Here is a 26,467-nt window from a genome sequence, read left to right as displayed (position 1 = left end):
GGATGTGAGGGATGTAGAGGTGTAACGGATGCAGAGATGTAAGGGATGCAGAGATGTAAGAGTTGTACAGATGTGAGAGATACAGGAATATAATGGATGCAGATATGTAAGGGATGCAAAGATGTAAAGGATACAGGGATGTGGGGGATGCAGAGGTGAAACGGATGCACAGATGTAAGGGATGCAGGGATGTAAGAGATGTACAGATGTGAGAGATGCAGGAATATAAGGGATGCAGATATGTAAGGGATGCACAGATGTAAAGGATACAGGGATGTAAGGAATGCAGAGATGTGAAGGATGCAGCGGTCATGATACCTCGGTGGGTGTGTCTAGAACCCCTTTGAACCGTGACCTTTCAAGAAGAAAGGCATATCTAGACTTTATGTAGCTAATGTCACTGATCTTAGAATCTGTAGGGCCTTCGTTAGCGTACAGTGGAATTAACCTTAATAATCTTAAGCTGGTTATACTCTTATTTCGCAGATAGCGATTAGATCCACTGAAAGGAAAAATTTTGTTTTCCTTGCTGATTTAAATTTAGGAGAATGGTATTTCTAAGTGCACGGTTATTTCCAAGATCTCGTGGCCCTGATGAATTTTGGCGGAAACGCCAGATATTTAAACTTGCTGCTGTAAATAAACTGTTTTTTAAGAATGTATAAGAAACATCATAATGATAGTTTATTTTTAATAAAATTAAATTCTGTTATTATCAGCATTATATTGGAAGAAGAAGAAATTGTTACAGTATAGCTATAAGAACTGTAACAAGAGCATTGGTATACGCTACAAAGGGAAGGAAACTTAAAAAGGAGGATATGAAGGAGGTAAAGTGCAAGGAGAAATAATTTTTGTTCAGTTTGTTACATAATTGTTTATTTTTTATTTACTAGATTTATTGTTCATTGTTTATTACAGCTTTGGGAAGGTAGAATAAATGCTGCTGCACATGAACATGGTATTAATTTTAAAACTTTAATGGAAGGATTAACTAGATCTAACATTTTCCTAAATCGCAAATCATTGTCAACTTTGGCTGTTTGGGAACCAAGAACATTTAAATCTTTATCTGACATTGCTTGTGCAAAAGCAAAACTAGGAGGTGTCAAGGGTGTTGCCAATAATACTATGCCTAAAACTGTTATATGTAAAGGACTAATCGACGAATTGGATTAAACCCATTATAAAATAAACAGTAAAACTTACATTAATATTATATTGTAATATTTATTATGTTGTTAATAGTTATATATTTACAGCAGGTTTATATTGTAAAGAAAAACAGAATGAAATGTACTATATGATAATTTCAGAGGATGATTTTTCATTGCAGGAACATGATTCAAGTCTTTCTGTATGTAAAGAACTAGGAAAGAATATTAAATTAGTTCTTTATAATAATTCTTACAGTATACATATTTTTAAGAATACATATCAATTAAATAGATAACAGTTTTATATAACTATTTGATCTTACTGCTTAGCATTAACAATCTGTACAAAGTCAGGTTTCAAAGATGCTCCTCCAACTAAAAATCCATCAATGTCTTTTTCTTTTGCTAAATCCTTTGCATTTCCTGCTGTTACTGAACCTCCATAAATAATTCTAACATTTTCTGCTACAGTTGGATTAACATTTTTACTGAACCATTCTCTTAATTTTAAGTGAACTTCTTGAGCTTGTTCGGGTGTAGCTGTTTTGCCTGTACCGATTGCCCATACTGGTTCATAAGCAACAATTACATTATCCCATGATTTGATTTTATCTGCAATGGCTTTTGTCTGTCTAAAGACTACTTCCTCTGTTTTACCAGCTTCACGTTCCTCCAATTTTTCTCCAATACATGCAATTACCTATACATTAACCATGGCTATTATCAATTTAATCTAAATACTTGTGCAAGATTTTATAACAGTTATTTTAATGTTGGCAAAAATTGCATTACCTTAAGTCCACTTTCCAAAGCATGAGCTACTTTTTCTGCAACTAATTCATCAGTTTCTCCAAAAACATTTCTACGTTCAGAATGTCCAAGAATTACCCATGGAATTCCATTGTCCATAAGCATAGCAGGACTTATTTCTCCAGTAAATGCTCCTTTTGCAACCTTGTATGCATTTTGTCCAGCAATGCTAATATTGCTAGGTAATATGCTCTTCGTGTATGTTAAATATATTGATGGAACTCCAACAACAAGTTCTGGTACAATTACATATCATTAAAGAACAACTGAATATATCTTGTTAACAACAATCATTATAAAAAGATCACATAAAATACAAACTATTTTTAAATTGAAAATTAACAAATATAATCAAATTACAATATACATAAAAAACATACCAACATTTGGGTCGAGCGGGCCTGCTTTTAAGAAAGCAACAATACCATCTATTTCAGTTTTGAGCCCATTCATTTTCCAATTACCACCGACAAAAAATTTACGACCCATGGTTTTACTACGACTGGATTCACAGAGATTTATAACAGAGGCAAAATTGCAATTTATTTGCAAATCTGAAACAATTTCGAAAAATGCTGTTCCGACCTTCAACAAAGCAGAAGGTGAATCTGGTCACGTCTTTCCCCTTGTTTCATGATACCCCCACCATTCTCAATCTATCTCTCCCCTCTCTTTGTCATGAATTTTGAGAGATTTATTCAAATAATTATAAATAATTATTTTGTGTAAGTGTATATACAATTTAAATTTCTAAGAGTTTGATGTTTTGGAAAGCGTGGCTATGACAAACCTTTTAAAACTTAACAAATTTATTTGCTTAACCATACTGACAGCAAAATTGCAAAATTAATTATTAATGTAATGGAATTGAAATGAAATTAAATAAAACATTATGAATTATGTACCGTAAAATGGAATACTTAAATCCCATCGTTTAAAATTAGTAGTCGAATCGAATTGATGTTTCGATCTGTATCGATGGTAAGTAATAAATAAAAATTGTCTGTTTTGAAACCTTTGGAAATTTTAGTAATATAACGGAAAATATATAAACAAGAAATTTATCTGTTGATAAATTTTCTACAAAAATAATAGTAATTTGAAAAGAAGAATGTAATTAAATTTTATTTCGAAGGTTATGAAATAATTAAATAAAGGCTGCGTACTTTTTAACAACTGTAATGCTTTTAAAGCTTCCGTTGTTCATAATACGCGTTAAATAAAGTATTGACATACTTACGGTGTTTAAGAAATTGTTTATAGAAAATATTTCTATAACAAAATTTGATACACTTATTGTAACAAAAGTAACCAACTGGCATGTCTATGAAAATTTTTAAATCACATTTCAATTTTAAAGTATTCTTATAACAATGTTAAAGTGTGAAAATTAATGTTATTACATTCAAATTATTAGAAAATAATTTATATGAAGGTAAATGAATGAAGTTAGATCAGAAAACAATTGCATAAGATTATTCATGTTAATTTGTTAATATTTTGTAACATTTTTCTATACACGCTATTTTAAAATATTCACTGTTATCAGTACTTGCTGTAAATACAACTTTGTATTTATAAATTAAGTGATTTCAATTATGTTTGAAATATCAACATTTAATGTGGATAAACTTATACATACATTTATTCAAAATTTTGGTTTAAAAATCAAATCTTCTGCTTACAACAATTCCAACAAAGTTGCTTTTGTATCTTATGTAGACAGAACATGTAAAATCAAGCAACAGTTATCTTGTTCAACAGCAAAAATTAATGAAATTAATATGCAACAACAGTGGGATTTTACTAATGAAAAAGATATACAACGTTTTATAGAGAAACATACTAATTTTTTTGATAAAATGATTTTCTTGAAGAATACAGGTATATTAACATCTCCTTTAAAAAATATCAACACTAAAATTCTTCAGAAAGTTAGAAAAAAGAAAAAAGATCATGAAAATACAAAGAAAACTGAAACTAAAATAAAGAAGAAGAGAAGTTTATTGTCTCCTCTGTTGCACAAAGATAAATGTCCTAATTTGTTTAAGTATAAAAGAAATAAATATAAAAAAACTACAGTGTGTGCAAATTCAAACATACTTAGTAATGATATAATTACACATAGTGATCATAAAGATATAAATATTTTTAAAACAAATAATGATAATCAGAAAGATTTTTTAAATCACAATTTATCAGATAGTATGATGAACATTACAAAAAGAAAAATAGAAACAGCTAAAAAATTGTTATGGTTGCATACCAAAGATAAAAAATATATAAAAAGAAATATAGAAATTATTCTTCATATATCAAAGGTTACATACTATATTTATTTTTATTCAAGTTTCTAAAAATATTCTTTGTACTTAATTCTATTTAATATATCTGCCATATAGAAATCAAATTATTGTAGTATGCAAAATCAAATGAAATATAGTCAAGTTCTTTGCCATCATGCAATTTTATGTCTGATCGAGCCCAGCAAAAGAGCAGTTGTTTTATTTGAAGATGATCTATCAACTGTCATTGAAAAATATTTATTACATGGGTATAAGTATAATTTTGAATCTCAAAGGTATTTTAATTGAAAAGATAAAAAAACATAAGAATATATTTATGCGCATATTAGTAATTTTAGTGGATTCAAAATATTTTTTAGAGATTCAGAAGACTGCTACATTGCCTTACTTATTTTGAGTCAATGGGCTAAAGTTTTAGTTAATGATATGAACACAATTATGATGCAAACAATTTGTGGTATATTGGGATGTGATGTACAAAAGATATTAGTTTTATATAATCCAGAAGAAATATGATGATAAATATCATTTGATTAAAATGCAATGTAACTTAATCAGCTGGAATAATTAATTTGAATAAGTATAAATGATTACATTGCATGAGTTATCGTTCTTTAACAAAATTTCAGGTAAAGTAATAAAATGGTGAACGAAGAAACGGTGGAGTTTAGTAAGAAGTCTCAACCGATTTTTAAAAATCCAGTTTTCCAACAAAAATTTCGATCCACTAGTACCACTGGAAAGAAACGTACTTGGCGTTCTTTGAAGCAAGTCTTGGCTCAAGAGCGTATTCTACCGTGGCCGGCAGAAGTAGTGCATTGTATGAATTATCTTTGAAATATAATTTAATATATAACTAAAATTTTTAAGTACCTGATACGTGATTTCTGAAATTTATTATATAGTCAGTCAACAAAATATGTGGGATAAAAATAAAATTTTGTATTGAAAACATTGTCAGTGATATTATAAAATTTCAGACAGCTCTATTAATGCACCGCCAAGCTTCAGGCCAGCAAAAAAATACTCGGATATTTCTGGTCTACCCGTAAGCGATTATTTTTTTCACGATTGTACAACCGGTTACATTATTAAAATGTAAATAGATGTATAAATTACATTTATTTTACAGGCACGGTACACAGATCCACAGACTAAATTATATTATGCAACTGCAGAAGAATTTGCAACAGTTCGAAGTTTGCCAATGGATATAACTGCTGGATATCTGGCGTTACGCGGCGCTTCCAGTATTGTTGGATGAACAGTGTGATAATTTTCTGTTATTTTCTTATGTTCTTACATTTAATTTAAATGGTACAGGGCACTGACATTTTTCTTTGTAATCGTTATTATTATTACTTATAAAATACTGAACTAAGTATAATTCTGAAAATTGTTCATGATCGCGTAGTAAGTATAAAGAAAAATATATTAAGTTTATAGAAACAGAGTAAAGTTGTTTGCATTTGTATTATCGATATAAGTTCTTTTTATACGTACATTGCTTGTTCTAAGTCTTTTATTTTTTGTAACGGGTATTTCCTGAAATAAACAATTCCACAAATAATTTAATTTCTTTTTCATTATTTTTATCTCCTTCATATTATACACAAGTAATCATTATTAAAAAAGCTTGTCCATTATAACTTATTACATGAACTACTGAGTAAAGAAGGATTGGAGAATCTTTAAAAAGTATGTTACTGTTTTTTCTCATGATCACTGTATTCTTTTATGTCGACAGTATTGCGTGCACCTTACTTTCCTGTTGCTACTGCAATATGGGCCATTAGCAAATTTGCAAAACTTATTTGCAATTCAAAATACAAACAGCATGGCCTATTGAAATATTGCCTGGTGGTGCACTATTCTTAGGTCGCCATTTGTTTTTTTACTTTTAACTTTTTAATGAGGATTATTTTTAAGTGGTTTCAAAATTTGTTCAATCAACCAGATCAGGTAAATCATCATCATCGCTGTCCATTCCTTCTCCTTCGTCTCCCAAATCATCTAAATCATCAAAGATTGGTTTACTGTCTCCGGAACCTCCTAGACCACCCATCTGTCGCATCATCTGTAAGTATTAGTAGAAGTATTAATATACAATTAATACAAATAAGAACATAGACCTAATAAATTAAATTGGGTAATCAAACTATTTTATTTGGGAATCATATTTTCTTACTTCTTCTAAATCATTGCCACTTCCTTCCATACCACCTTCATCATCGCTATCATCTTCATCTTTCCACTTATTGAAATCACTTTTTAGCCAATGAGCTTTCGTCTTTTCCTTTGTTAATCTTGGCCAGTATGGGCCTTCTTCTTTTTTGATAAGAATTAATTCAAAAGTCCTTCCTCTCAAATTCTGAACTGTTCTGTTTGGAACAATTTCTCCATATAGATTAATTGTAACTTCATGCATTTTTTGTTCTGTTCCACCCACTCCCTTAAAATATATCATTTGTGGTTCGATGTTAATAACAGGATCTTTACAATCTTCTAGACAGATGGTAACGAATAAGATATCTCTCCTCTGGGCCCACATAACAGGCGGGGGAGGCAACCTAAAAATGTTGAAACAATATATGGTTTTTAATAATGTAAAAAAAAAAAATTAAAATAAACTTGAAATTAAACAAGGTTAGTTTGCAACAATAGTAACAGAAAGTATTATTTTATAGCATAATATTAATTGCTATTTATTATCTATGTCATTGCTTCAGTTCTAATTTCAATGAGAGTATTTTTATATGATATATATTTATGTATAAAATGTTGTATACAACATGCAGACGCACATGTGTATTATACATGAATTAACAAAGAATTCCAAGTTTATATCGCATATAATTATTGTTTAGGATTTTTAATCAACATTTTATTTGAAATACGAAAATATGAATTACAACGATTAATGAAATAAACGAATTAGAGCAATATTTACATAATTATAAAGTGCAGGTAAAGGTTAGGGACGAAGACTATGGTTTCCGATAAAAACTGCTAGTCATTAGAGATAAAATGACACATCGCGACTACAGACAAACGACATTAAAAGAAGCTTAAATCATTAAATACGTTCGAATAAAACATATAAACCCTTATATTTTTCAAGTTTCAGACATGTACATCGATAAATGGTTGCTTCGAAATACGTGCTATTTTAAAAGCTAGTATCGTCCATGCTAAATTATCTGATATTTCGTGGAAGGACATGAAAGAAACGAAATCCAATTTTAATGACATAATTGTTGATAAAACGTCAACCACGAATAAATAATAACCGGCATATCGTAAATGAAGAAAAATCATGGTTGAAAGGGAATTCTTGTGATTCTTTTCCAGAAATTTCGAGAATCAATAATGCCGTCTTACAACATGGCGGTGTTTCGAAAGCCACGGGGCGGCATTCAGGCTTTCTACCCGATTATCTGCTAATTTTCTCATAATATTACCAAAGAGATTAAACCTGAGACTTTAGGAATATAACCAAACGAGATTTTGCGTAAATTTTTGTGTACTTACTGGCCTTCTTGAGTCATATTTCAAGAGCTTCGTTCTGCGAGAAGCAAACAAACACAGAGGACTTACGTATCGCGCCGTAGACCTCTGATTCGAGAGTGTTTCGAGATTCAACTATCGATCAAACAAGATGGCGATTCGTTTCTCTGGTCGAAGTCGCATGCTCTTGTTTCCGGTATCGAACTTTTAAAAACAATAATCGCGCGCTGTTTCAATATAACCATTTTTAACGAATAAAAGTAAAGTTAATATTTATTATTATAGACATTTTCTAAGCCAGAAAATACCATTTATTTTGGCTGCTTCGTAGATATATCAGAATGGAAGAGTTGAAGAAGATTCGAACCAGGTGTATTGAAATATATAACCATTTAATTTTTCTTTTTTAAAAAAGATATTAACGTTAATATGAATTTTCGAAAATGATGTAAGGGTAAAATAAGTTGTAAAACAAATTTTCGACATTTGTTTGAGTTAAAAGTGCTAAATTGAAACGAGAAGCGAGTATGTATTACATTTTGTATGTATTTAAACAGTGGAATAAATACTTTTACGTAAAACAATGATATATAAATTAAAATAAAATGAAAGAGGATGAAAGGAAAGAGAGAGAGCAAGAGGGGAGAGAAGTAAAAAGAAAAGAGAGCGAAACGAGAGAGCCTTTGCGTTAGATTGTAGGTCAGCACAGTATAGGGGGAGGGGAAGATACTACCTTTCTTGCCGTAACCGTGGCCATAAACTAACAGGACATACACACGGTGTATCAGTCTTTCTTTCGCAGTTTCGACTCGTCCCGTCTGTCAGTCGTGTACTCGGTTGTTTCCGTGTTAACGTGTCTCCGAGAAGTGGTTCGTATGTACTTCGACACGCTCTTGCAGTTTCGATCAATTTCAACGTTCGATTATTCTTTCAGCGAGTTTTAATTTCATTTCGATCGGTAAGATATTGGCGCGCGCGCGTGCGCGCGTGTCGGTCAACGCTCAATGGATAATATCTCGAGAAGTTTTAATCGAAATAACGGAGATCGACGATGAAACCGTGACTTTACGCGGTCTATGCAACTTGTTGCTTCGAGATTAACACCATGTCGACCAGTTCGCTCTTTTACAAGGATAAATACCCGGTAAGTATGTACAAGCTTTCCCATTTTTCGCATGCTCAGAATTGTCAAAAATTCGTACCCGTTGCGCCTTCTGGTTTCTCTAGTTTCCTTTTCTCCCTTTCTTTCACTCCCCCCTCTCTCTCTCTCTCTTTCTATGTCGCAACTTCCCTTCTTTCTTTTTTGTGTCACATCTTTAAAAAAGTCGATTCCACGGGTTAATCGAGACTTTTGTCGTCAAGATATTTTATATCTATTTCAAATATCCCGCGAAATTAGCAATTCGACGAGTACAGCAACAGGTTAGAATATTTTAGCTATCTTGCAATGGGGTTTCGTAGGGAATTTTACACAAGGTCGAATATCGATACGAAACGTTCGATTTTTATATTTAGCGATCGATCGCAAGTTTATGACCCACTTTTGAAAAATCTCTCTGTACGTACAGGAACCTTTTTTTATACGCTTTCTCGATTGCTCTTATCGTCGTGGCTCGTTGATACCCACGATATAAAATTGAACTCGATTTACATTTAAACGATACTTTATATCGAAATACGAATGGTCTAATTTCGATATCTCGAATCGATGCATTTTTACGAATACCCCTAATCTCTATTAAAAAATCGTCGAAGCCGGAATTCGATGAAACTTTTTTTTTTATTTTGTGCTAGAAAAAACTGAATACTGGAATAAACGTGAGATTATCGCAGTGATGACGCGTTATTGTTCCACTGCGAGATAATTGTTCACGGATGACGCTGTACTTATTGATGGACAATGACTGTGTGCCGTCGAGTTTCAGGAAGGACTGATCCCCGTTTTTCTACAAAAATATAATACCGTCTAAATAATAATAGCATCGAGATAATGGAGAGTCTCCGATACGTATAAAAGGAAATTTGTTACAAGGTTTTCGTTTGTATCTCCTCTGCTAGCTTCTTTCTCTTCGCGATTCCTTTTCAAACAAATCCTCCCACCGTTTGTTCGTGAAACGACTGGTCAGTTAGCCGTCGACCAGTCGAATATCGACAATTTCATACGACAGAAGGTAATTAACAACCTCGATCGGACAATAAGAATAATTAGCAGAACGTAAACGAAGATGATCGTAGGTGAACGGCATTGAAGTTTATTTACCGAGTACTCGTTAAAACTCTTGCCGTTCGATTTACCTTCATCGTTGATTTTATAAATCTTATCGCGATCGTTTCTCTGATCAATTTTATCGCGTAAAAAGGAGGCAATCGATGTTGAAAAAGCAGTTATCTTGTTAGAGAAAAATCACCGGCCGGTAAAGTGATGGTAAATAAACTGAAACGTACCAAGAGCGAGGAGAAGCAATTCGAACAATCTTCCGAGATAGAGAAAGCGGAGTTTCAAGATTAGACGTGGAAACCGGAGGAGCGGTTCTCAGCTTCAACGTTATTACATCGTCAAGAGATCATGAGCGTAAACTTTTATATTTCGGTTACGTAATTATCGGTCGAGCCGATGAGGGAAGGGTGGGTGGAAAAAGGAATGAAAAAGGAGAATGCATCGGTGCATGCACCGGTCGAGATGAGAAAAAGAGAAGGAGGATTAAAAAGGAAGGAGAGGCGCGATTCGAAGCCGGCAAAAGGACCCTCAGGGGTGAAAGTCTTACGTCACAGACATGCATCTTATTATGCCGGACAGCCGTGCGATTCACGCAACAAGACAGCTTCCACTCCCATGGAAAGCTTCTGCCTTCAATCATTTTCCTATTTATCCTATTCTTTGTCACGGCTCCTCGAACGATCACTTTCCTTACATCTTACGTTATTAAACCGATCAGAAGTAACATTAATCGAAAACGTGAACAACGTTGACCTATTAACGTGTTATCGAACGGACAGGCTATTAATATACCATTTTTTTATATATCGAGTTATTGAGCGAAGATAAATCGACAAAAATTTGCTTATGAAACGATGAAATCTAGACGCGGAAATATAAAGAGGACTTTGATAATACTTGAATAATAAAATCAGTGTAGAAATTAGTTTTTCAGGTACCTTGTCTGATTCTTGGAGTTGAGCTTTTTTGTAGTAAGAAATCGGTCGTTCCGTACGATCGATCGCGTTTCGTCTGTTTAATAGACGATAGAATTTGTTCGGGCTTACATTTTGTTACGGTGCTCGCAGCTCGAGTGGTTCGTGAAAGAACCTCGTTCCGGTTGACGAACCGTTTCCGGTTGATTCTCGTCGCCGTATCATTACGAGACCGCTATACGACCAACTCGTATCGATTCCTACGCGGAACGCGTATCGATGCTGATTATATTCCAAACGCACGATACATGCTTCGCCTTGCGTTTCCTTCGATCGTTTCCGACTTTTCAAACGATCAGAGTTACTACAATTATGCGTCGTAACACGGAGACATATACGCGATTTTTTTCGCTTCAATTATTTCACCAAATTACATCCGATCGTCGATGGCCTCCGCTTGCGGCAAAGTGTTAACAAAGCTGCTTATTGTCTTGTAATTGTTACAAGGTAATATTCTATTATACGCCTTCGTCCGCCTTTGGACGAGTTTGCACTTGCTACCAAGGGCGGACGAAAATTAGAGATTTCAGGTCTGATTAATTAAAATTGGAGGTCATTAATCTTCAGGTTAAAATTTAAATCTCTCAAACTAGGGGATCGGGTCAATCGTGACCCAGCCAACGGTATTTCTAATTATTAAACTTCGAGAAGTCATCGCTTCGAAGTAGAAGGTTTTCGCGATAGCGGCAAGAAACTAAAGGAAGCCTCGTTTACCGAGGAATTTCGCGTAGCTATACCGTGACACACCCATAAGAAAATACGCGTAACTCGCAATGTACGCGCAGGTTTTACAACGTATTATTAGAAGAAACCACCTCTCATCTGTAGTTTCATTTACGAAGTAAGAAAAAGAGAAGGAATCAGGTTCGATCGAAGAAATAGGCTAGCGAATAGTTACGCGTAGCTTTCGAACCGAATTCGTCCTTTCCATCCTATTTCCCTAACGACGACGTACTTACAATTCACGATACATCGGTTTTGTGTGTGTGTTTTTATTTCCCCGATAAAACCAGAGAGGAGAAAGTAAGCAACGATGACGTTGAAAAGTGCCATTGTTGGAGGTACAATGGATTTCAAAACTTGTCTCTCTTTACTAGTAGACTATCACATTTTTCTTTTACGTAATTGTTCTACATGTTTCAATCATTAAACGTGCGTATCAATAATGTGGTTATCGCGGATAGATATCGAGGAATTCGGAGCGAAGATTAAAAACGTCTCAGGTTTTAATAACGACTATGCGAGAATCGACCAGCGATAAAGTTAACTTTGGGACAATACTTCCTTTGCGAAAACGCTTTTACTCGAATTCCATCGACGAGATTACGGGACCGAAATGTCATGTTACTTAATCGCGCTACAATGTCCCGAAAAAAGTAAAAAATGGTCAGGTATATCCATCGGGCAATGGATCATCCGATAAGTGAAAACATACTTTTACGATGAATGTATATACATTGTATTATCAGTAAGATTTCGTGTGAACTTTGTTCTACGAATACGTTGCCTCAGTTCTTTTTTACGCGTTCCCGCCGCGACATCCCTTAAGTCATCATTAGTACCAGTCATTTTTCGTGCGTTTATCGAATCAGAAACAAGTTAGATGCGAATATATGCGTGGCCGCGATGAGATTTTCCTATCGAACGCGATTTACCTAGTGAACTGTGATTCAAAAGTTGCATAACCAGGATCGAAAGGAAAGGTGGATACAGAGAGCGTGTAACAGGATGCTTTCCAAATGTCAATGGTTTTCCGGCTGCATGCATCCGAAGAACCGTAGGGATCTCTTAGTAAGTAGAAGCGTTTTCTTCTTCTGCCGGATACGAAACATGTGCACGAATTCGCGTCATCGATCCTTTTCTTTTTATTTTTTTATTTTCCAAACGGTGTCTTAGGAGACGAACTGAGATATTCAAACACTATTGAATAGCTCTACTACTATCATCTAAATAGAGACATAATGACTTATTAATTTGAAAAACAAATCATTTTAGAAGGGGTATATGTCAATCGCCTGTTGTTCTAGTGTTAACGCTGTGACTCGAAACTCGGCAGCCATCTCGATAGTCGAGGAAAAAATGTAATTACAGTTTTTCCATCGAGATCGTTGATCGCAGCTTCAAGTTCAAGCGCAAACGGGAAAAAGCGTATTTTCTATAACGGGTAGTGGGTCAACGAGGTAAGAGGCCGGCGCGATGGCCGGCGGCAAGCTTCGACACCGGATAGTTCGTCCGTTTACTTCCGTCATCACGGCTTCCTTTCTTTCTGTCGCTTATTTTTTTCTTCTTTCAAGCAAGTTACTTAAGCCTGCTTCTTAAGGTTTCGTGTCTTTGCACTCGCACGTCCTGTTACGCGTGCAAAACACCGTGAACCGTGATCGTGTTTCTCTAACGCCTTCACCCACACGAATTTCATTCGATTATATAATTTGTTTATTTAATCGTTTATCGAACAGTAGTTCTTAAAACTTGTAATCCGATTTTTCTCTCTACTTATCGCTTCGAAATTTCTCTTATGAGCCTCTGCTTTTAATTAGTAAACGATTATAAGAACGTAGGGAGGGAAATGTTCCTTTTCGTTCGATTTGAATTAAGGAACATTTAAGGTCCTTTAATTAAAGAACAAGGGGGATTTATGAACCGTGAAATTGCAATGCTTTCGAAACGATAAGAAGCTGATTCCACTCGGAATCGTTATCGCGAGACAGTTGTATCTCATAACTGGAATGCAACAAAGCCGAAGGTTTCAGAATTTACGATGTGTAAGTCGCGTGTTTGTTAAACAAGGTTGCCACATACGTTTACATAGAGTCGCGTGCAAACGAATCGAGCCGGCATTGTTCGAATTTCCTATCTGTTCGATGCGGGTTTCAAACGAAAGTGTTTGTACGATTTATCGTATCGGTCCGATATTTTTGCACGCAACGGCGTAACGGGCGAAAGAAGATTATCCTTCGAAAAGTATCGAGAGAAAGCAAAGGTGAGAGTCGAAGAAACTTATTCTCTCTGAGGGAAAAGTATTTTTGTCCGTAATCTTAACGCTCGATAGTGTTTGCGTAAAAGAAATATAAATGACTCGGGTAGAAATTTGAAGAAGAACCTATCGTTCTCGTAATTGCAATGATTGCGATACTTTCGAGCCGGGCCATTAGCTCGCGAACGCGACCTCGTTAAAGAACTGGTCACCAAACTCGCAGTTGCAGTTGCAGTTGCATTCGGTGATAGGCGAGCGTTACGTATACTACCTCGGCACGTGTACAGCATGTTTCGGTAACGCGCGAGTGTCGCTTCGAACGAGGCTAAATATAAGTCGGAAACGAAAAAGAATAACCTCCCGCCTAGAAACGCGTTACTCGCCTCAACTATCCGCTCTTCGTCACATTCGTTTCGGAGCATTACGCTGCAACACGCGTTGCGTTTCCGACCGCGTTTAGTGCCATCACCATCGCGCTTCTCTTTTGATCCATCATTATTCCAGTGTCATCCCCATCTGTCTCTAATATCTATCAAAAACTATTTTTCCATGAATATACATAGCGAAATAGTCGACACATTGGTGTACCGCGAAAATGACAAGCAGACGTTGAATAGAATATCCAAATGGAAGTTAACAATTTCGCGAGTGATGTATAATTGAAATTAACGACTCGTGTCATCGAAGCACGTGTAGATTTTGGCAACGTTGTGGAACAGTGTGTAAAATTTAGAAGATGAGAATTCGGGCCTCTCTCTGCGGTCCGGCGTCCGAGGGTTAAAATAACGCAGTGCTCCGCGATTGTTTATTTCAGTAAACTACACGGTTTACTTTGGAGCTTCGAATAGAAACTCGCGAAGAATTCCTTTACTATGGTATAACGATATTTTAAGTACCTTTTATGTCACGTTTCGTAATCTACCGTACGACAATCCAATATTTCTATGCGGTATCGGGCCTGGTTCGAAGGAAGCGCCGATTCAACAGGTACCCGAGTTAGGTGAAATAACAACGTCGTTTGCTCGTTTATGCAAGCCACTACGTGACTCAACGTACTCGTGTTTTTTTATGAATCATATCGTTTGACGATCGTTCGACATACAAAGCTATCGATTGCAATTCCGTTCAACTCGATATGCAGATCGGCCTGATAGTCGATCGTAGAATTGAATAAGTACCTGGAATCTTTTCTAGATAACATTTTTTAGGTAATTCTTATTAAATAATGAATCAAATTAAATTCACGACACGGATGATCTCCTCTTCTTCCCACTTAAAACCGGTGCATCAAGAATCGTAATTAGCATATTTTATTCGAAACTGCGAACGTTTCCGGGTATCGTAAGAAAGATTTACGACGCGAGGGCGTTAACGTTGAACTGAAATTTTCTCGCGGTACCGTCGTCTCTCGTTTTTCTGGCGGTACGCTACGGTGCACCGTTTGTTCTCTTGTGCAATACGCGTGTACGCAACATAATACGGATATAATTGTTTGACGTTGTTGTATAATACGCGGTATTCAACGTGGATCCAGTCACGAGTGGAACGTCGCCGCGCAAACAGCCTCGAATTACGACGCGATCACGCGCTCCTACCGTTCTTTTCCTCTCCGGTTAATAAACGCTTGAAATCGCGCCGTTTCGATCCGCTAAATCAAATTATTCTTCGTCGAACGGTTGTACGGCGCGATAGAATCGGAAGGAATTAAAATAAAAGTATTAAGTTTGAAATTCTCGAGATTTTACTTCACCGTAAACCTTGAACGACCGAGTAATCTGTGCACCGGTGACGATATTGATTCGATCGATCTGCCGATCGACTGATAATTAATTAGAGGACGTCGCGTCTATATTTAGCTGTTTACCTTCGCTGTGCACGCGAATTCGTAAAATTCTTGTCGTTCAACCTGTGAAAGCCAATAGAAAAAGAAAAATGTGCTTCACCGTGATCGGGACCGTGTGAAAAACAAACGCGGCTGGTGATCGGTCGAGGTGCAAAGTGCGCGGTAAAGCGACGAGGAGAGGCTGGAAAAAACGATAATTTGCGAAATTGGAACGCAAAAGCTGAACGATAACCGGCGGTGAATGGTTTACGTAACGCGTACTGGAGCAAGGTGCGACCGAGACGTTCACGATCCACGTTCGTACCTTTTAGCCGGTTTTTTACGAATCGGCCGATGTTTCGAATAGCTGGAAATTTACGGTGAAAAGCTGGGGTCGAACGTGGCACGGTTGCCCGAGCCGGGAATCTCTGTTTTTGTCGAACGCGTCGCGAGTGTATCCCGTTTGCTGGGAACCTGCCAGCGAATCTGAACCCGATCTTAACGATCTGCCGTTTGAAAATTGTACATCAAAGTCGAAAGAAAATCGTCGTGGTTGAACGTTTCGCGAGAGGGGACCTCGTTCGATGAACCTGCACAGTGACCGCGTGCAAACTCTTACAAGTTTGCCGTTTCCACGTGTGGTTTCGCGTTCGTTACACGACGTTTTAAACACGGTTACAGTTTCGCGGAGATAATGGTAATTAGTGTTTGAATTGGGTTGTTTGGAAAGTTTACAGCTTTTAAGTACCGAGCTGATAACGTCGAGGTGAAACAATTATGTAATCGAATGAGGTGTTATAGAATTTCAAGACTATAATCGTTACTTTTCTATACTAATTAAGATTTCTATTCAATGAATTATCAGTTCCGAGCTACGAAAGTCAGGTTTCTGTGAATATTAATAGGCTATTTAGCCTATCGCGCGATGCAAATTACCGGTACGCGACGAATAACAGTGGTGCTCCAATTAAGACAACCTCCCCTTCCTATCGTTTCGAAGCCTCCACCGTGCTTCTCCCACCGCGAGTGGAACAGTCGGACGTTAACTCGTTTCCACCGTATCCCGGACACGCGTTTCGAGTGAAAAGCCTCGCGATTCGGTGGCGAGAGAAAAATGGAAGAGGCGAGACACGCGTGGGCGTCGCTAAAGTCGATCAGAAAATTATCGTCGTTGAGCAACGGTAATAACGAGGGTAACGGTAGCTCTACAACTATCTGGTACGACGTCCCGGTGCCCGTCATCATCCACTGCCACGAGTTTCCCGAGGCTCGCGACACATCGAACGCTTCGAACGAGCAAGAAGCGCGAGAAGAAGAAGCGTGTCAAACGGAGGAACAGGTGGTGAGCGAGGAAATATTCGAAACGGGCGACGTCCGCGAGACGACGATGGAACGCATGGACAGCGGTGAGAAACGGCACAGGAACACGGTGGAGTTGACCGCGGTCTCCTCGGTGAAAACCGACGAGGACGGGGTGCCGGAGATCAGGTTCAGTTTCCTCCGAGCGAACGGCTCATCCGTGGTGCTCGATCGGTCCTCCGTCAGCGAGGCCGAGGAAACTGTTACGGGTATCGGTAAGGCCACGGTCACGGTCACGGCCACGGCCACCGACACGCTCGACAACAGTCAAGACGCGTCCACGCAAAATCGGCTGTACGACTTTCCTAAGAGTTTACACGTGGCCGACGAAATCGAAACCGAGAAAGTCGTAGAAAGTCGGCGCGAGGCAGAAGCGCACCGCGAACAGATTCGCGGGACGATCGAGGAATCGCGCGTGTCCGATACGATCGTGAAGGAGCGGAGTCTAGTCGATTCGGAGGACACTTTGGTCGACGAGAAATGCGTTACCAGTAAAATGAGTTCGACCGATGGAAAGGATAGATACGATCGAGCTAAACGATTGGTGAGGTCGTTGAAGTACGGACGAAAACGGTACGGGGAGTCGGATAGCTACGACGCGGGAATCGCCTCCATGTCGGGATCTTATTCCGATCCTGAATGCTCCAACGACACCCTCTCGAGTAACTCACCGAGATGGAAGAACGGACGTCAGAAGGTAGAATCTACGGATGCTGTCGTTTGCGAGCGGATCAGACTCGACGATAACAGCGTTTGCTTAACTCTTTCCAATTTCATCGCGATACCATTTCGGTCCGGAATTTTTTCAAGAAAATAGATTGATTTATCGTCGCGTCTGATCCATCGATTGGCAAACACAGTACAGCGCGCATCTATGGGGATCCTATAGTTGCAGAAACACCGATTTGGGAAAGCATGGGATAAAATGAGAAATTGGTTACGGGACGAGACGACGAGGATCAACGAGGTGGTGAACAAGCACGCCAGGTTGCAGGCTGTCGGTGCTTTAACCGGAGAAGCTCGTGTTCCCTCGAAGAATAGCAGCGCGTCTTACGATCTGACCAAAGCCAGTACTCAAGAACTCGGATCGATCACTAAGGTGGAGGAGTTCGGTTTGGCATCGGTCTCGGAAGAGAACGCGATACGTTCGTCGGAAGATAGTGATATTACTTTGATAAAGACGAGCAAGAGTTCGAATAATTTAAGACAAGTTGTTGGTAGTTCGAACGACGTCTTCCAAGAGGAGGGGAAAGAGAAAATTGTTCCGATTTCCTCTTACAGTATGGACAAACTGTGCTCCGATACGGAACACGAAGAGCACGCGATCGTAGAGATCGAGAACAACAGGGATCATGCTCGGAAAGCAGGTCTGATTAAGAGGAGAATGCTGGGGTCAATCAGAGGGTTAATGGCCTCTACTCATCTACTGCACGTTCACGAGCCCGAAGAGGTACTTACGTTGTTCCGTTTCGTTACACTTGCCGCTTACACTTCTAACCGAACGACGAGTATTTCTATTATTCCCACGAATATCGATAAGAACCTCTCTAATCTCTTCTGTCTGTCTATCTGCTTTGTTGTGCACGCCGGACGACAATCTTAACCGACTTCTTAATCAAACGCTTTCGCAATTTTGATTTCGATCGCTTATCTTCTTCCGCTCGAACGCATCTAGACTTATCGTTACACGTTTCAGAGAATTATGATACATCGAGATTGTTACGAACATTTTGCACCGATAGCTCCTGGCAAACGTAAACGCTGCGCTGTATCGTACCGATGCAAACGATCAAAGCGTGGAAAGTGTGGGAAAGTTGGACGGAGAAAATAGTCGACTTTGTTTCTACACTCGTGCGTGCTTGCTTATTTCTTTCTCCGCGACGATCGTGTTAATAATGAAAGACATATTCGAATTACAAAGGATTCATTGTTTTTATATTTTGTCGATGGTACAGTTTTCCCAAAGAAAAGAGCCGTCCTAGGCTTTCGACCCTTCCCCTAGGCGGCCCAGGGAAGACTGACGCCGCGAGGGAGATCACCCGGTATACATAGGCGTGCGCATCCCCACCACTCGCCCCTGAACGCTTACGCGCGAAAATTTGAATCGATGTCTACTTAATACTCGATTCTCGAAGAAACAACAAAATCCACGAGAAAGGAAATTAAAGATAATCGTAAAAATTGTAGAAAGGAGTATGAAATTGAGCGTAGAAACGAAAGCAGAGGCCGGTGTCTTCTCATGGAAACTAGTAACGAGCGTTAATACACAGACGGCGGTGATAGTACCCGCGACCTCGTCGATTTCACCGGCTTAGCGTGAACCCAAAGTCGAGGAACTCTCGAAGGTAAAAGGGAAAGGAATCGTGTGCAGCGTACGAGAACAGCTGTATTCGCTAATATTCGAAACTTTTCTTCCCTCGTCGCGGTTAACCTTGATTTTCACCGTTTTCTACCATTCGAAATACAGTAATCGATTTTGCCTACCTATTTCGGAAACAACCAGATTTAACGACCAGCCTCGGTACCGCTACTCGCTAACAAATTTAGTTTGTCCAAGAAATTTGAAGTCGATTCCATAAGTAGAAACATGAACGTTTTCACGAGTTCGCTAATTAATTTATGCTAAGTAGAGTATTATTGCGATGTACTGTGTCATTATCCTTTACAGTAATACAGGTTTCTCGCAATGCTTGTTAATTTCCATATCGAAGGTGATAAAATTGTAGCTTTTATCTAGACCGTTCACTTTTCAAGTATTACATGAAAATCCGGCTACTCTGAACTACCTTGACAAAATAGTGTTAAAAAAAAAAAAAAAAAAAAAAGCAGCTGTTTGAAAATTTCTAAAATTCTAACGAGTGCCCAGACCTGTCCTTAAGGTCTGGGCTAAATTTTTAAACCTCAAGTTTGTTCTAATTTATTCAAAATTAAAAAAAGATGCAAAGTCAAAAGAAGTATCGAATTATCGTTACGATCGAACCTTGAAGTTCTTCCGCGTGTAACTCTAGGATAGTCAGGAAGCTGTGTAGGAATAGGGTACACCACCTGCTGCATACGATAGCCCATTTGTTTCGCGACCATGGTATTACAATCGTAATATCCAAGCTCGACGTATCAATTAACCTTTTACTTCGAAGGAGTTTCGACATCAACGCAGCTTTGACATATTTTATTCCTACGTATAGATATCTAGTTTTTTGAGCCGGCTCGAGTGTCTGGTAAACAAGCTGATTTCGATCGTAATTTTCATCGGATGATTTTCCATTTCATCCGAGAATTCTCTGTTTATTGGCTGCCAGAGATGGATGGCAAGAAAGTTGATCCTTCACCGTACGTGATCGATCGTTTTCTCGCGATACCACCGTAATTAGGCTAACCTCGAAATTATCTTCTTGGTCAAGGGAAAGAACGATTTCCTCGATCGTGCCTGTTCAATTTGATCGGAAAGAAACGAAACGAAGAAGTAAATTAATTCGCACGAATGTCTGCAAAATATTTTCGGCACTTGGCAAATTTATATATTCTCGAGGTGAAACGTTAAATTGCGAAAACCGAAACCGGTACACGTTCGCTAAAGAAACCGGTCACATGGGTGTACAATTTTTGGATTTTATTTATACATCTGGATTTTCCAGTGTGTTACGTGCGGTCGTCGTTGTAGATAAAATAATAATCAACTGTTGGAGAAAATGATATCGGAAATGTAATTTACCGGTATTTTCTAACGTTACGCTCGACTCGATTTTCTGGCTACCACTTATAAAATATAGTTCTAGTCGGATGACTTTCCACGTTACCACGCTAAATTCTCATTTACTTCAAATCACTGAGCTTTCGTTTCGTTCTGGCAATCTTCTTCCATGCGTTAAACGATAATTACCAGCTACGAAAACCTTTTTTAAAGAAACGTGTAATTGATATTAAATAAAGAAAGGAAGTCGTAATTCGATCAGAAAAAAAAGTACGCATTATTTCACTTTTTACGCGGATCATAGAAGCAAGTCATCAACGAGAGATTGTACGAACGAAGCAAAACAGAGAGGGTAATCTTATCGAGACATCGAAAACACACGGTTAACTTTCCTTTTGCCAAGCGTTCGCGTGGCTTCGTACGATTCAATTTTCCTTCCTTTCGCACGGCCCAAGAATGCTATAAATCGATTGGTTGCTCGTAAATCTCTGCAACTTCAGCTCTGTGCAAAGCGACGAGATATCGAGCGAAACGGAAGCCTATATCGATCGTAAATTCCATCATTTTTGTTTTCTTTTCTCTCTCCTCTCCGGAAGGTCCGACGTGGCGGAAAGAAATCGTTATAACTCACTCGGTGGACATTAGAAACGTTGCATCTCTCGAGCCGCGATGCGTGGTTACCGCTACGTTCTGCGTTCCTCGTAAACGATTATTCAAGCGTACAACTCGAGCCGGCTGCGTTTTTAAATTGAAACCGAACGAGAGTTAATGTTAGACTTTTGTTACTTATAGGGTGGACAAGGCGGTTTCGAGGATGTTCGACGGTACGTGAAACAAGGCGGGGATTTCTGCAAGGAATTGGCGTCGATACTTCACGAAAGGTATATTGGATCAGGAGAATCTCGAGGCTTTCTGTGAAAGAATACGTTTATATTAAATATCTGTTTATTGTTTCAGAGCGGAACTGGAAGCTAATTATGCCAAAGGGCTCAGCAAACTGAGCATTAAATTAACGAAGGCGTGCGCGAAGGATCAAGGTATAATATATACAGTAAGATCACAAAATTATTCGCTCACCGTTTGAAATTCGACAAAATGATTGGAGGTTTCTCGAGAAGCTTTTGCCGTTTTAAAAAATTCAAATTTGGCGAAATTTTATTACCTTTTTATCCGAGCCTGTAACGAAAATTTAAAATATGATATTTGTAAATTTAAGTGTGTTATGTAGAAGTTGCAAGTAATTAAAATTTCAGTTAAAATAATCAGATTCTGTTTTAAACGGTGAATAATTTGTGACCACTGCGGATGGATCGAATGAGACGCGTGTTTTATGCACGACTTACGCAGGTGGTAACAGCGCCGGAGGTGTGAACGAGGCATGGAGATGCGTCGGCGAGGAGATGGAAGCTGCTGCGGAAGCCCACAGGATCTGGGGATTAACGCTCGGCGAGCAACTTGCCAAACCCCTGCGAGTGAGTGTGCATTCTTAAGAAATCTAATCGCCTGTTATGAACAATCGATTAGCAATTTTCAATCAGCAATTGAATTTCATTCATCTTGCGTGTTATTACATAAGAAAAAGAAAGGTATACCGCGTAGTAAAAATACACGTTCCATGTTCCACAGGTGGGCGTAGCAGAGGCTCAAGGACGCTCGAGGAAATCCATCGAGAATTCCGTTGACAAGGCGGGGAAAAGTCTTCACGAGTGGCGAAATGTCGCGACGAAAAGTAAGAAACAAAGTTTCGCTAGCGCGAGAGAAAACGAGAGGTTGCAGGATCTGGCTCGGTTACAATCGATCAGCCAGAGCCAGCAGAGCAACAACAAATCCTCGAACCATCATATGACGGAGAAGGAGGCGAGCAAACTCGAGGCGAGGAGGAGAAAGGCCGAGGACTCGTCTCGTAGGGCGGATACCGAGTTTTACACGGTGAGCGTGAGAGCCGAGAGAGCCAGGCTCGAATACGAAAGTACCATGAGGAAGGGGGCTAAACAAATGGAACTCCTCGAGGAAGAACGACTGAGCGCTCTAAAAGATTTAGCCAACGTTTATCTGGCTCACCTGCAAGCTCTGGCTCCCCGTCTGCAACAGGTACATTTATTAACGCTACATACAAAATATTCGAAACTTATTTACACAATAAATTACAATAATTTACCATTCCTTATCTAGAGTGCAGACCGTTTGGCAGCTCCAGTACGCAACTGCAACGTGTCTCAAGACATTGAGATCCTGAAGAATCTTATTCGCAGAGTAGAGAGCAACGACGGATGCAATTCCGATCAATTGCTCCCTGATTTCTACGCCGAGCACGTTACCCTAGCGATGAACAGAGAGCGTCGAAAGCAGGCGTTAGTAAGAGTTCTTCATCTAATCAGGCAGGACTTGGATCGCGAAAGACGCGGCAGAGAGGGCCTGGAAACTCTCCACAGAGCTTTCGTCGCGACACCGGCATTCGCGGCTGACGAAAGCACGCAGAATGTCACGGAGAAACTACATCATGTACGAAACACTATTCCTCTTCCCTTGTTCTTTCAACGTTACTTGGAATATCATTGATAATTTGGGTTCTTCTTTCAGATGCGATCCATGTTGTTGTATCTAGAAGCGGCGAGGTACAAAGTTGGAGGCACCTTGGCGGAAGTGGAAGGTAGTAAACGCGGTAAACATCCGTTAGCCGAGCACATTTTGGTTTCCAGGGATAAACAGGGTCTGCAACAAAGTGTCCTTAAAGTGCGTATTCAACGATCGTGCTAAAAGCAGCACGAGAGTAGGAGATTATAAAAATTTACTTGCTTCCAGATTCCTTCGTGGGCAAAGAACGAATCGTTCGAGATTCAAGACGACGAGGACGAGATAGATGTTCATTTGTCGAAAACAGATCACGACACTGACAGCCGTCACTGGGCCGATCGAACGGCCGGGGACGGAAACTCCGAGAACCCACCCGATGAAGATGACTTCAGCGACTTCGACGAGTTCAGCAGTCATTCCGAGGACAATAACAATCAAGACGTGGACGCTGCCGAAACGACGAGCAAATCTGATGGAACGGAACAGTGTAGGGCGATCTATCAGTACTCGGCGAACTTGAACGACGAGCTTAGCTTGAACCCCGGAGACTTGATAACGGTGCATCAGAAGCAACCGGATGGTTGGTGGATAGGCGAGTGTAGAGGACGAACTGGAATATTTCCCGCCACCTACGTTCAAGTTATTCACTGATCTATCGAAGAACATTGTTTTTTTCTGGGATCAATTGCTTAAACATCTTGTGAAAAATAAAGATGTTTAATAAGCAGAAACTTACACTTCGGGTTTAAAAGAAGAAGAACTGAGAATGATAATTAAACGGATCAAAAAAGGTACCAAAGCACACTTCAATCTCGAGTGTGACGATTATAAACGTTAACATCGATCGTTTGAATTAAAACATTCGATGTTGAACTGTATCGTTCGTATCTCGACGTGGTTCTTAAGTTCGCGTGCCAATAATAGTAGATATGCAAAAACCAAACTTAAGGCCAAGTTGTTAATATATTTGATGAAGTGATAAATCGTAATCTGAAAAAAAGAAAAATATTTATACAACGAAATATTTCGTGTAATTTTTATAATTTATATACCGTAATTTGTAATTAATTTATAACGTTAGTATAAGGCGAAATACTGCGAGATGGTACGACGTTGTTTCTATGTTAGTAGAAATACTATCAAAGACACTGATAAGGGCGCAGGAAATAGTTGACGATAGAAGGTATCATTTATTTACGAAGCTGCTGAAAATAATGCAATTAAAGTGGCGGAATATGTACATAAATCGGTCAATTTTCGAAATATATTTGTAAATAGTACTTAGCTGTATTTAATGAGTTAAGTTTCGTACATCGTCAAAAATTAAAGGTTTTCTTATTTATGAAACAATTACAATTTAATCATCCAGTTGGTCCACGTAATCCTTTTCCAACGCGGTTATCGCCTCGTCTGTTATGCGAGTATTGTTACCTAGAGAAATGAAAATGTATCGTTTAAATAATTTTGCAATGATTAAATTGCGCAGTGTTTTTCGACTTACTGCAAAATGGCACGCTGTCCGATATGGCAACGAAAAACGTTCCGCGTTGAGAATAATTGATCGCGTTTATGCCCATTTCGGTGCAAACGTTTCTGTTACAAGACTCTCTAGCTAATTGCTTCAAGCTTCGGAACGATAAATCCCAATAATGTGCCCAGAAAGTGCAGTTATTTTTAACGTCGGACATCAACGATTCTGTTAGATAGATATATGAACGTCCATGGCTACATATAGAATTCTTAATGTCTGAAATCGAACTGATACTTAATAAAAAATAAAATTACTTTCAAAGTATGGCACTTCATGCATGTTTAACTTTACCTGTTATTGGAATTGGTAAGTATTCAAAATACGACGAGTTCATGTTTACGCAACCGGGTTGACTTCTGCCACCGTTAGGATAGAAATCAACGTGACCTGATGAAAAAAAACTTTTATAGTAATTGAAAAGAAAAGTTAAAATTACTGAGAAGTACAACCAACCTATAGGCTCTGGCAAACCTAATCCAATATCAGAAAGCAATCTGCCGTTAGTGTGAATGATATCAACGAATGGCGCATCAGATTTGTGAAGTTTTACAGTCGAGTCTGCATTTTTAAAACAAGGTTGCGCTGGATCCAAACCTGTTATTCTTTCTATTTTCCATTTGCTCTGCCTTTTTTTCAACTCTTTGGCAGCAACTCCACAAATGTGTGCTCCTAGACTGTGACCAACTAAATAGAGTGGCCCCCAATTACTCTCGGTGCTTGTTGCATTTTCAATGTATTCTAAGAACCTTTACAAACGAATCTCCGTGAAAAATTCATATATGAACAATATAACACCTTTATATAATAAAATGCAAAACAGACCTTGCAATTTGATATCCCACTATTTTTGTATTAACTGCTGCTTTGTAGTAATTCCAAGTATTACTGCCTGAACTCCAATCTACGACTACAACATTTACGTCACCCTGAAAAACGTTGAAAAATATATTAATATGTTGAGTCAATGAAAATGATTGACCGTACAGTAGATATTTAAGATGAAACTTACCCATTGAAGAAACGATTTTTCCATACTACTGATCCATGGTTCTTGACTGTGTGATAAAAATCCATGAACTATTATAACCGTTTTTCGTACAATTTGAAAATCTGTCCACTCCAAACCAAACTGTTTACCAGTAATTACTTCAACACGGTCAGGCTGTTTTCTTGAAGATAATAAAAACTGAACATTCAAAGCGTTTGATCCATTTGGTTTACTCATAAAAAACCACTCCAATGCAGTGGCTAACGTTTTTCCTAGGCCTAAACAATCTACTTGATGTGGTTCAAAATCTGCTCCAGCACGTGTATGAAATTTTACTGGCGAAAACAGAAAGTCCGATAAATTATAACTATTCAAAGTTAATGAATTTTCATCGGTGTAATTGAAACTTATATCTGCACTTTTCTTCAAAACCTGGTTGTGCACAGTAGAAAGTAAGGATAATTTAATGAAAAGTAATACAAAAAGAATCATTTTATCTAAGTCTCTAGCTACAACAAATAATCACACTGTAAATATTTCGATGATCTGGTCGTAA

The 26,467-nt window shown here is 38.3% G+C and overlaps 6 protein-coding genes across 14 annotated transcripts; 3 read left to right on the top strand and 3 right to left on the bottom strand.

The window, feature by feature from the left end:
• The first annotated feature begins 389 nt into the window (after positions 1 to 389).
• Positions 390 to 2,344, top strand: mRpL20 (mitochondrial ribosomal protein L20). Its single transcript, XM_034330899.2, has 3 exons — positions 390 to 635; positions 720 to 830; positions 922 to 2,344. The coding sequence occupies exons 1-3, from the start codon at positions 549 to 551 to the stop codon at positions 1,177 to 1,179; spliced, it is 456 nt and encodes a 151-aa protein (XP_034186790.2). The 5' UTR covers positions 390 to 548; the 3' UTR covers positions 1,180 to 2,344.
• Tpi (triose phosphate isomerase) lies at positions 1,378 to 2,601 on the bottom strand. Its single transcript, XM_034330896.2, has 3 exons — positions 2,348 to 2,601; positions 1,950 to 2,203; positions 1,378 to 1,857 (listed from the first exon to the last, which is right to left on the bottom strand). Exons 1-3 carry the CDS (start codon positions 2,454 to 2,456, stop codon positions 1,477 to 1,479), a joined length of 744 nt encoding a protein of 247 aa, XP_034186787.1. The 5' UTR covers positions 2,457 to 2,601; the 3' UTR covers positions 1,378 to 1,476.
• A 10-nt stretch (positions 2,602 to 2,611) lies between these two features.
• LOC117607329 (INO80 complex subunit C) lies at positions 2,612 to 5,547 on the top strand. Of its 6 annotated transcripts, XR_013063400.1 has the most exons (5): positions 3,490 to 4,288; positions 4,370 to 4,548; positions 4,633 to 4,818; positions 4,903 to 5,093; positions 5,179 to 5,321. XR_013063400.1 is itself a non-coding variant. In XM_034330906.2 (4 exons), the coding sequence occupies exons 2-4, from the start codon at positions 4,916 to 4,918 to the stop codon at positions 5,535 to 5,537; spliced, it is 378 nt and encodes a 125-aa protein (XP_034186797.1). In that variant the 5' UTR covers positions 2,612 to 2,692; positions 4,903 to 4,915; the 3' UTR covers positions 5,538 to 5,547. The 6 variants fall into 6 exon arrangements, 5 of the variants coding, with proteins under 5 accessions (XP_034186797.1, XP_034186795.1, XP_034186798.1 ...); XM_034330906.2 differs by lacking the exons at positions 3,490 to 4,288; positions 4,370 to 4,548; positions 4,633 to 4,818 and adding exons at positions 2,612 to 2,692; positions 5,406 to 5,547 and having other exon boundaries at positions 5,254 to 5,321; XM_034330904.2 differs by lacking the exons at positions 3,490 to 4,288; positions 4,370 to 4,548; positions 4,633 to 4,818 and adding exons at positions 2,704 to 2,948; positions 5,406 to 5,547 and having other exon boundaries at positions 5,254 to 5,321.
• On the bottom strand, positions 5,196 to 7,964 carry p23 (cytosolic prostaglandin E synthase). 2 transcript variants are annotated; one of them, XM_034330897.2, is made up of 3 exons: positions 7,805 to 7,964; positions 6,462 to 6,843; positions 5,196 to 6,350 (listed from the first exon to the last, which is right to left on the bottom strand). In XM_034330897.2, the coding sequence occupies exons 1-3, from the start codon at positions 7,819 to 7,821 to the stop codon at positions 6,219 to 6,221; spliced, it is 531 nt and encodes a 176-aa protein (XP_034186788.1). In that variant the 5' UTR covers positions 7,822 to 7,964; the 3' UTR covers positions 5,196 to 6,218. The 2 variants fall into 2 exon arrangements, with proteins under 2 accessions (XP_034186788.1, XP_034186789.1); XM_034330898.2 differs by lacking the exon at positions 7,805 to 7,964 and adding an exon at positions 7,224 to 7,241.
• Positions 7,965 to 13,983: 6,019 nt separating this feature from the next.
• Positions 13,984 to 24,043, top strand: Nost (Nostrin). Of its 2 annotated transcripts, XM_076692070.1 has the most exons (10): positions 13,984 to 14,821; positions 16,499 to 17,824; positions 18,017 to 18,577; positions 21,611 to 21,699; positions 21,776 to 21,855; positions 22,166 to 22,290; positions 22,445 to 22,909; positions 22,991 to 23,320; positions 23,399 to 23,551; positions 23,621 to 24,043. In XM_076692070.1, exons 2-10 carry the CDS (start codon positions 16,883 to 16,885, stop codon positions 24,041 to 24,043), a joined length of 3,168 nt encoding a protein of 1,055 aa, XP_076548185.1. In that variant the 5' UTR covers positions 13,984 to 14,821; positions 16,499 to 16,882. The 2 variants fall into 2 exon arrangements, with proteins under 2 accessions (XP_076548185.1, XP_034186752.2); XM_034330861.2 differs by lacking the exon at positions 13,984 to 14,821 and having other exon boundaries at positions 14,829 to 17,824; positions 18,023 to 18,577.
• On the bottom strand, positions 23,682 to 26,403 carry LOC143306060 (phospholipase A1). 2 transcript variants are annotated; one of them, XM_076692083.1, is made up of 6 exons: positions 25,933 to 26,403; positions 25,746 to 25,849; positions 25,377 to 25,669; positions 25,215 to 25,310; positions 24,894 to 25,139; positions 23,682 to 24,823 (listed from the first exon to the last, which is right to left on the bottom strand). In XM_076692083.1, exons 1-6 carry the CDS (start codon positions 26,401 to 26,403, stop codon positions 24,750 to 24,752), a joined length of 1,284 nt encoding a protein of 427 aa, XP_076548198.1. In that variant the 3' UTR covers positions 23,682 to 24,749. The 2 variants fall into 2 exon arrangements, with proteins under 2 accessions (XP_076548198.1, XP_076548197.1); XM_076692082.1 differs by having other exon boundaries at positions 25,215 to 25,669.
• Between the last annotated feature and the right edge of the window lie 64 nt (positions 26,404 to 26,467).

The sequence above is a fragment of the Osmia lignaria genome, chromosome 14 (genome assembly GCF_051020975.1).
Source record: "Osmia lignaria lignaria isolate PbOS001 chromosome 14, iyOsmLign1, whole genome shotgun sequence".
NCBI classification, from domain to species: domain Eukaryota; kingdom Metazoa; phylum Arthropoda; class Insecta; order Hymenoptera; family Megachilidae; genus Osmia; species Osmia lignaria.
This window is presented reverse-complemented; position numbering and strand designations above follow the sequence as displayed.

What these genes read in the sequence shown, in the direction of transcription:
- mRpL20 (XM_034330899.2), top strand. Translation starts at nt 549, where the DNA reads ATGGTATTTCTAAGTGCACGGTTATTTCCAAGATCTCGTGGCCCTGAT. An exon ending in AGATATTTAAACTTGCTGCT is followed by an intron (nt 636 to 719) that starts GTAAATAAACTG and finishes TGTTATTATCAG; the next exon opens with CATTATATTGGAAGAAGAAG. An exon ending in AAAAGGAGGATATGAAGGAG is followed by an intron (nt 831 to 921) that starts GTAAAGTGCAAG and finishes TGTTTATTACAG; the next exon opens with CTTTGGGAAGGTAGAATAAA.
- Tpi (XM_034330896.2), bottom strand. Translation starts at nt 2,456, where the DNA reads ATGGGTCGTAAATTTTTTGTCGGTGGTAATTGGAAAATGAATGGGCTC. An exon ending in CCCGCTCGACCCAAATGTTG is followed by an intron (nt 2,204 to 2,347) that starts GTATGTTTTTTA and finishes TAATTGTACCAG; the next exon opens with AACTTGTTGTTGGAGTTCCA. An exon ending in CTTTGGAAAGTGGACTTAAG is followed by an intron (nt 1,858 to 1,949) that starts GTAATGCAATTT and finishes GTTAATGTATAG; the next exon opens with GTAATTGCATGTATTGGAGA.
- LOC117607329 (XM_034330906.2), top strand. Translation starts at nt 4,916, where the DNA reads ATGGTGAACGAAGAAACGGTGGAGTTTAGTAAGAAGTCTCAACCGATT. An exon ending in GCCGGCAGAAGTAGTGCATT is followed by an intron (nt 5,094 to 5,253) that starts GTATGAATTATC and finishes ATAAAATTTCAG; the next exon opens with ACAGCTCTATTAATGCACCG. An exon ending in CGGATATTTCTGGTCTACCC is followed by an intron (nt 5,322 to 5,405) that starts GTAAGCGATTAT and finishes TTTATTTTACAG; the next exon opens with GCACGGTACACAGATCCACA.
- p23 (XM_034330897.2), bottom strand. An exon ending in GTGGCAATGATTTAGAAGAA is followed by an intron (nt 6,351 to 6,461) that starts GTAAGAAAATAT and finishes TAATACTTACAG; the next exon opens with ATGATGCGACAGATGGGTGG.
- Nost (XM_076692070.1), top strand. Translation starts at nt 16,883, where the DNA reads ATGGAAGAGGCGAGACACGCGTGGGCGTCGCTAAAGTCGATCAGAAAA. An exon ending in AACTTGCCAAACCCCTGCGA is followed by an intron (nt 22,291 to 22,444) that starts GTGAGTGTGCAT and finishes CATGTTCCACAG; the next exon opens with GTGGGCGTAGCAGAGGCTCA. An exon ending in TGCAACAAAGTGTCCTTAAA is followed by an intron (nt 23,552 to 23,620) that starts GTGCGTATTCAA and finishes ACTTGCTTCCAG; the next exon opens with ATTCCTTCGTGGGCAAAGAA.
- LOC143306060 (XM_076692082.1), bottom strand. Translation starts at nt 26,403, where the DNA reads ATGATTCTTTTTGTATTACTTTTCATTAAATTATCCTTACTTTCTACT. An exon ending in GTGGGATATCAAATTGCAAG is followed by an intron (nt 25,670 to 25,745) that starts GTCTGTTTTGCA and finishes TCGTTTGTAAAG; the next exon opens with GTTCTTAGAATACATTGAAA. An exon ending in CTTACCAATTCCAATAACAG is followed by an intron (nt 25,140 to 25,214) that starts GTAAAGTTAAAC and finishes GTTCGATTTCAG; the next exon opens with ACATTAAGAATTCTATATGT.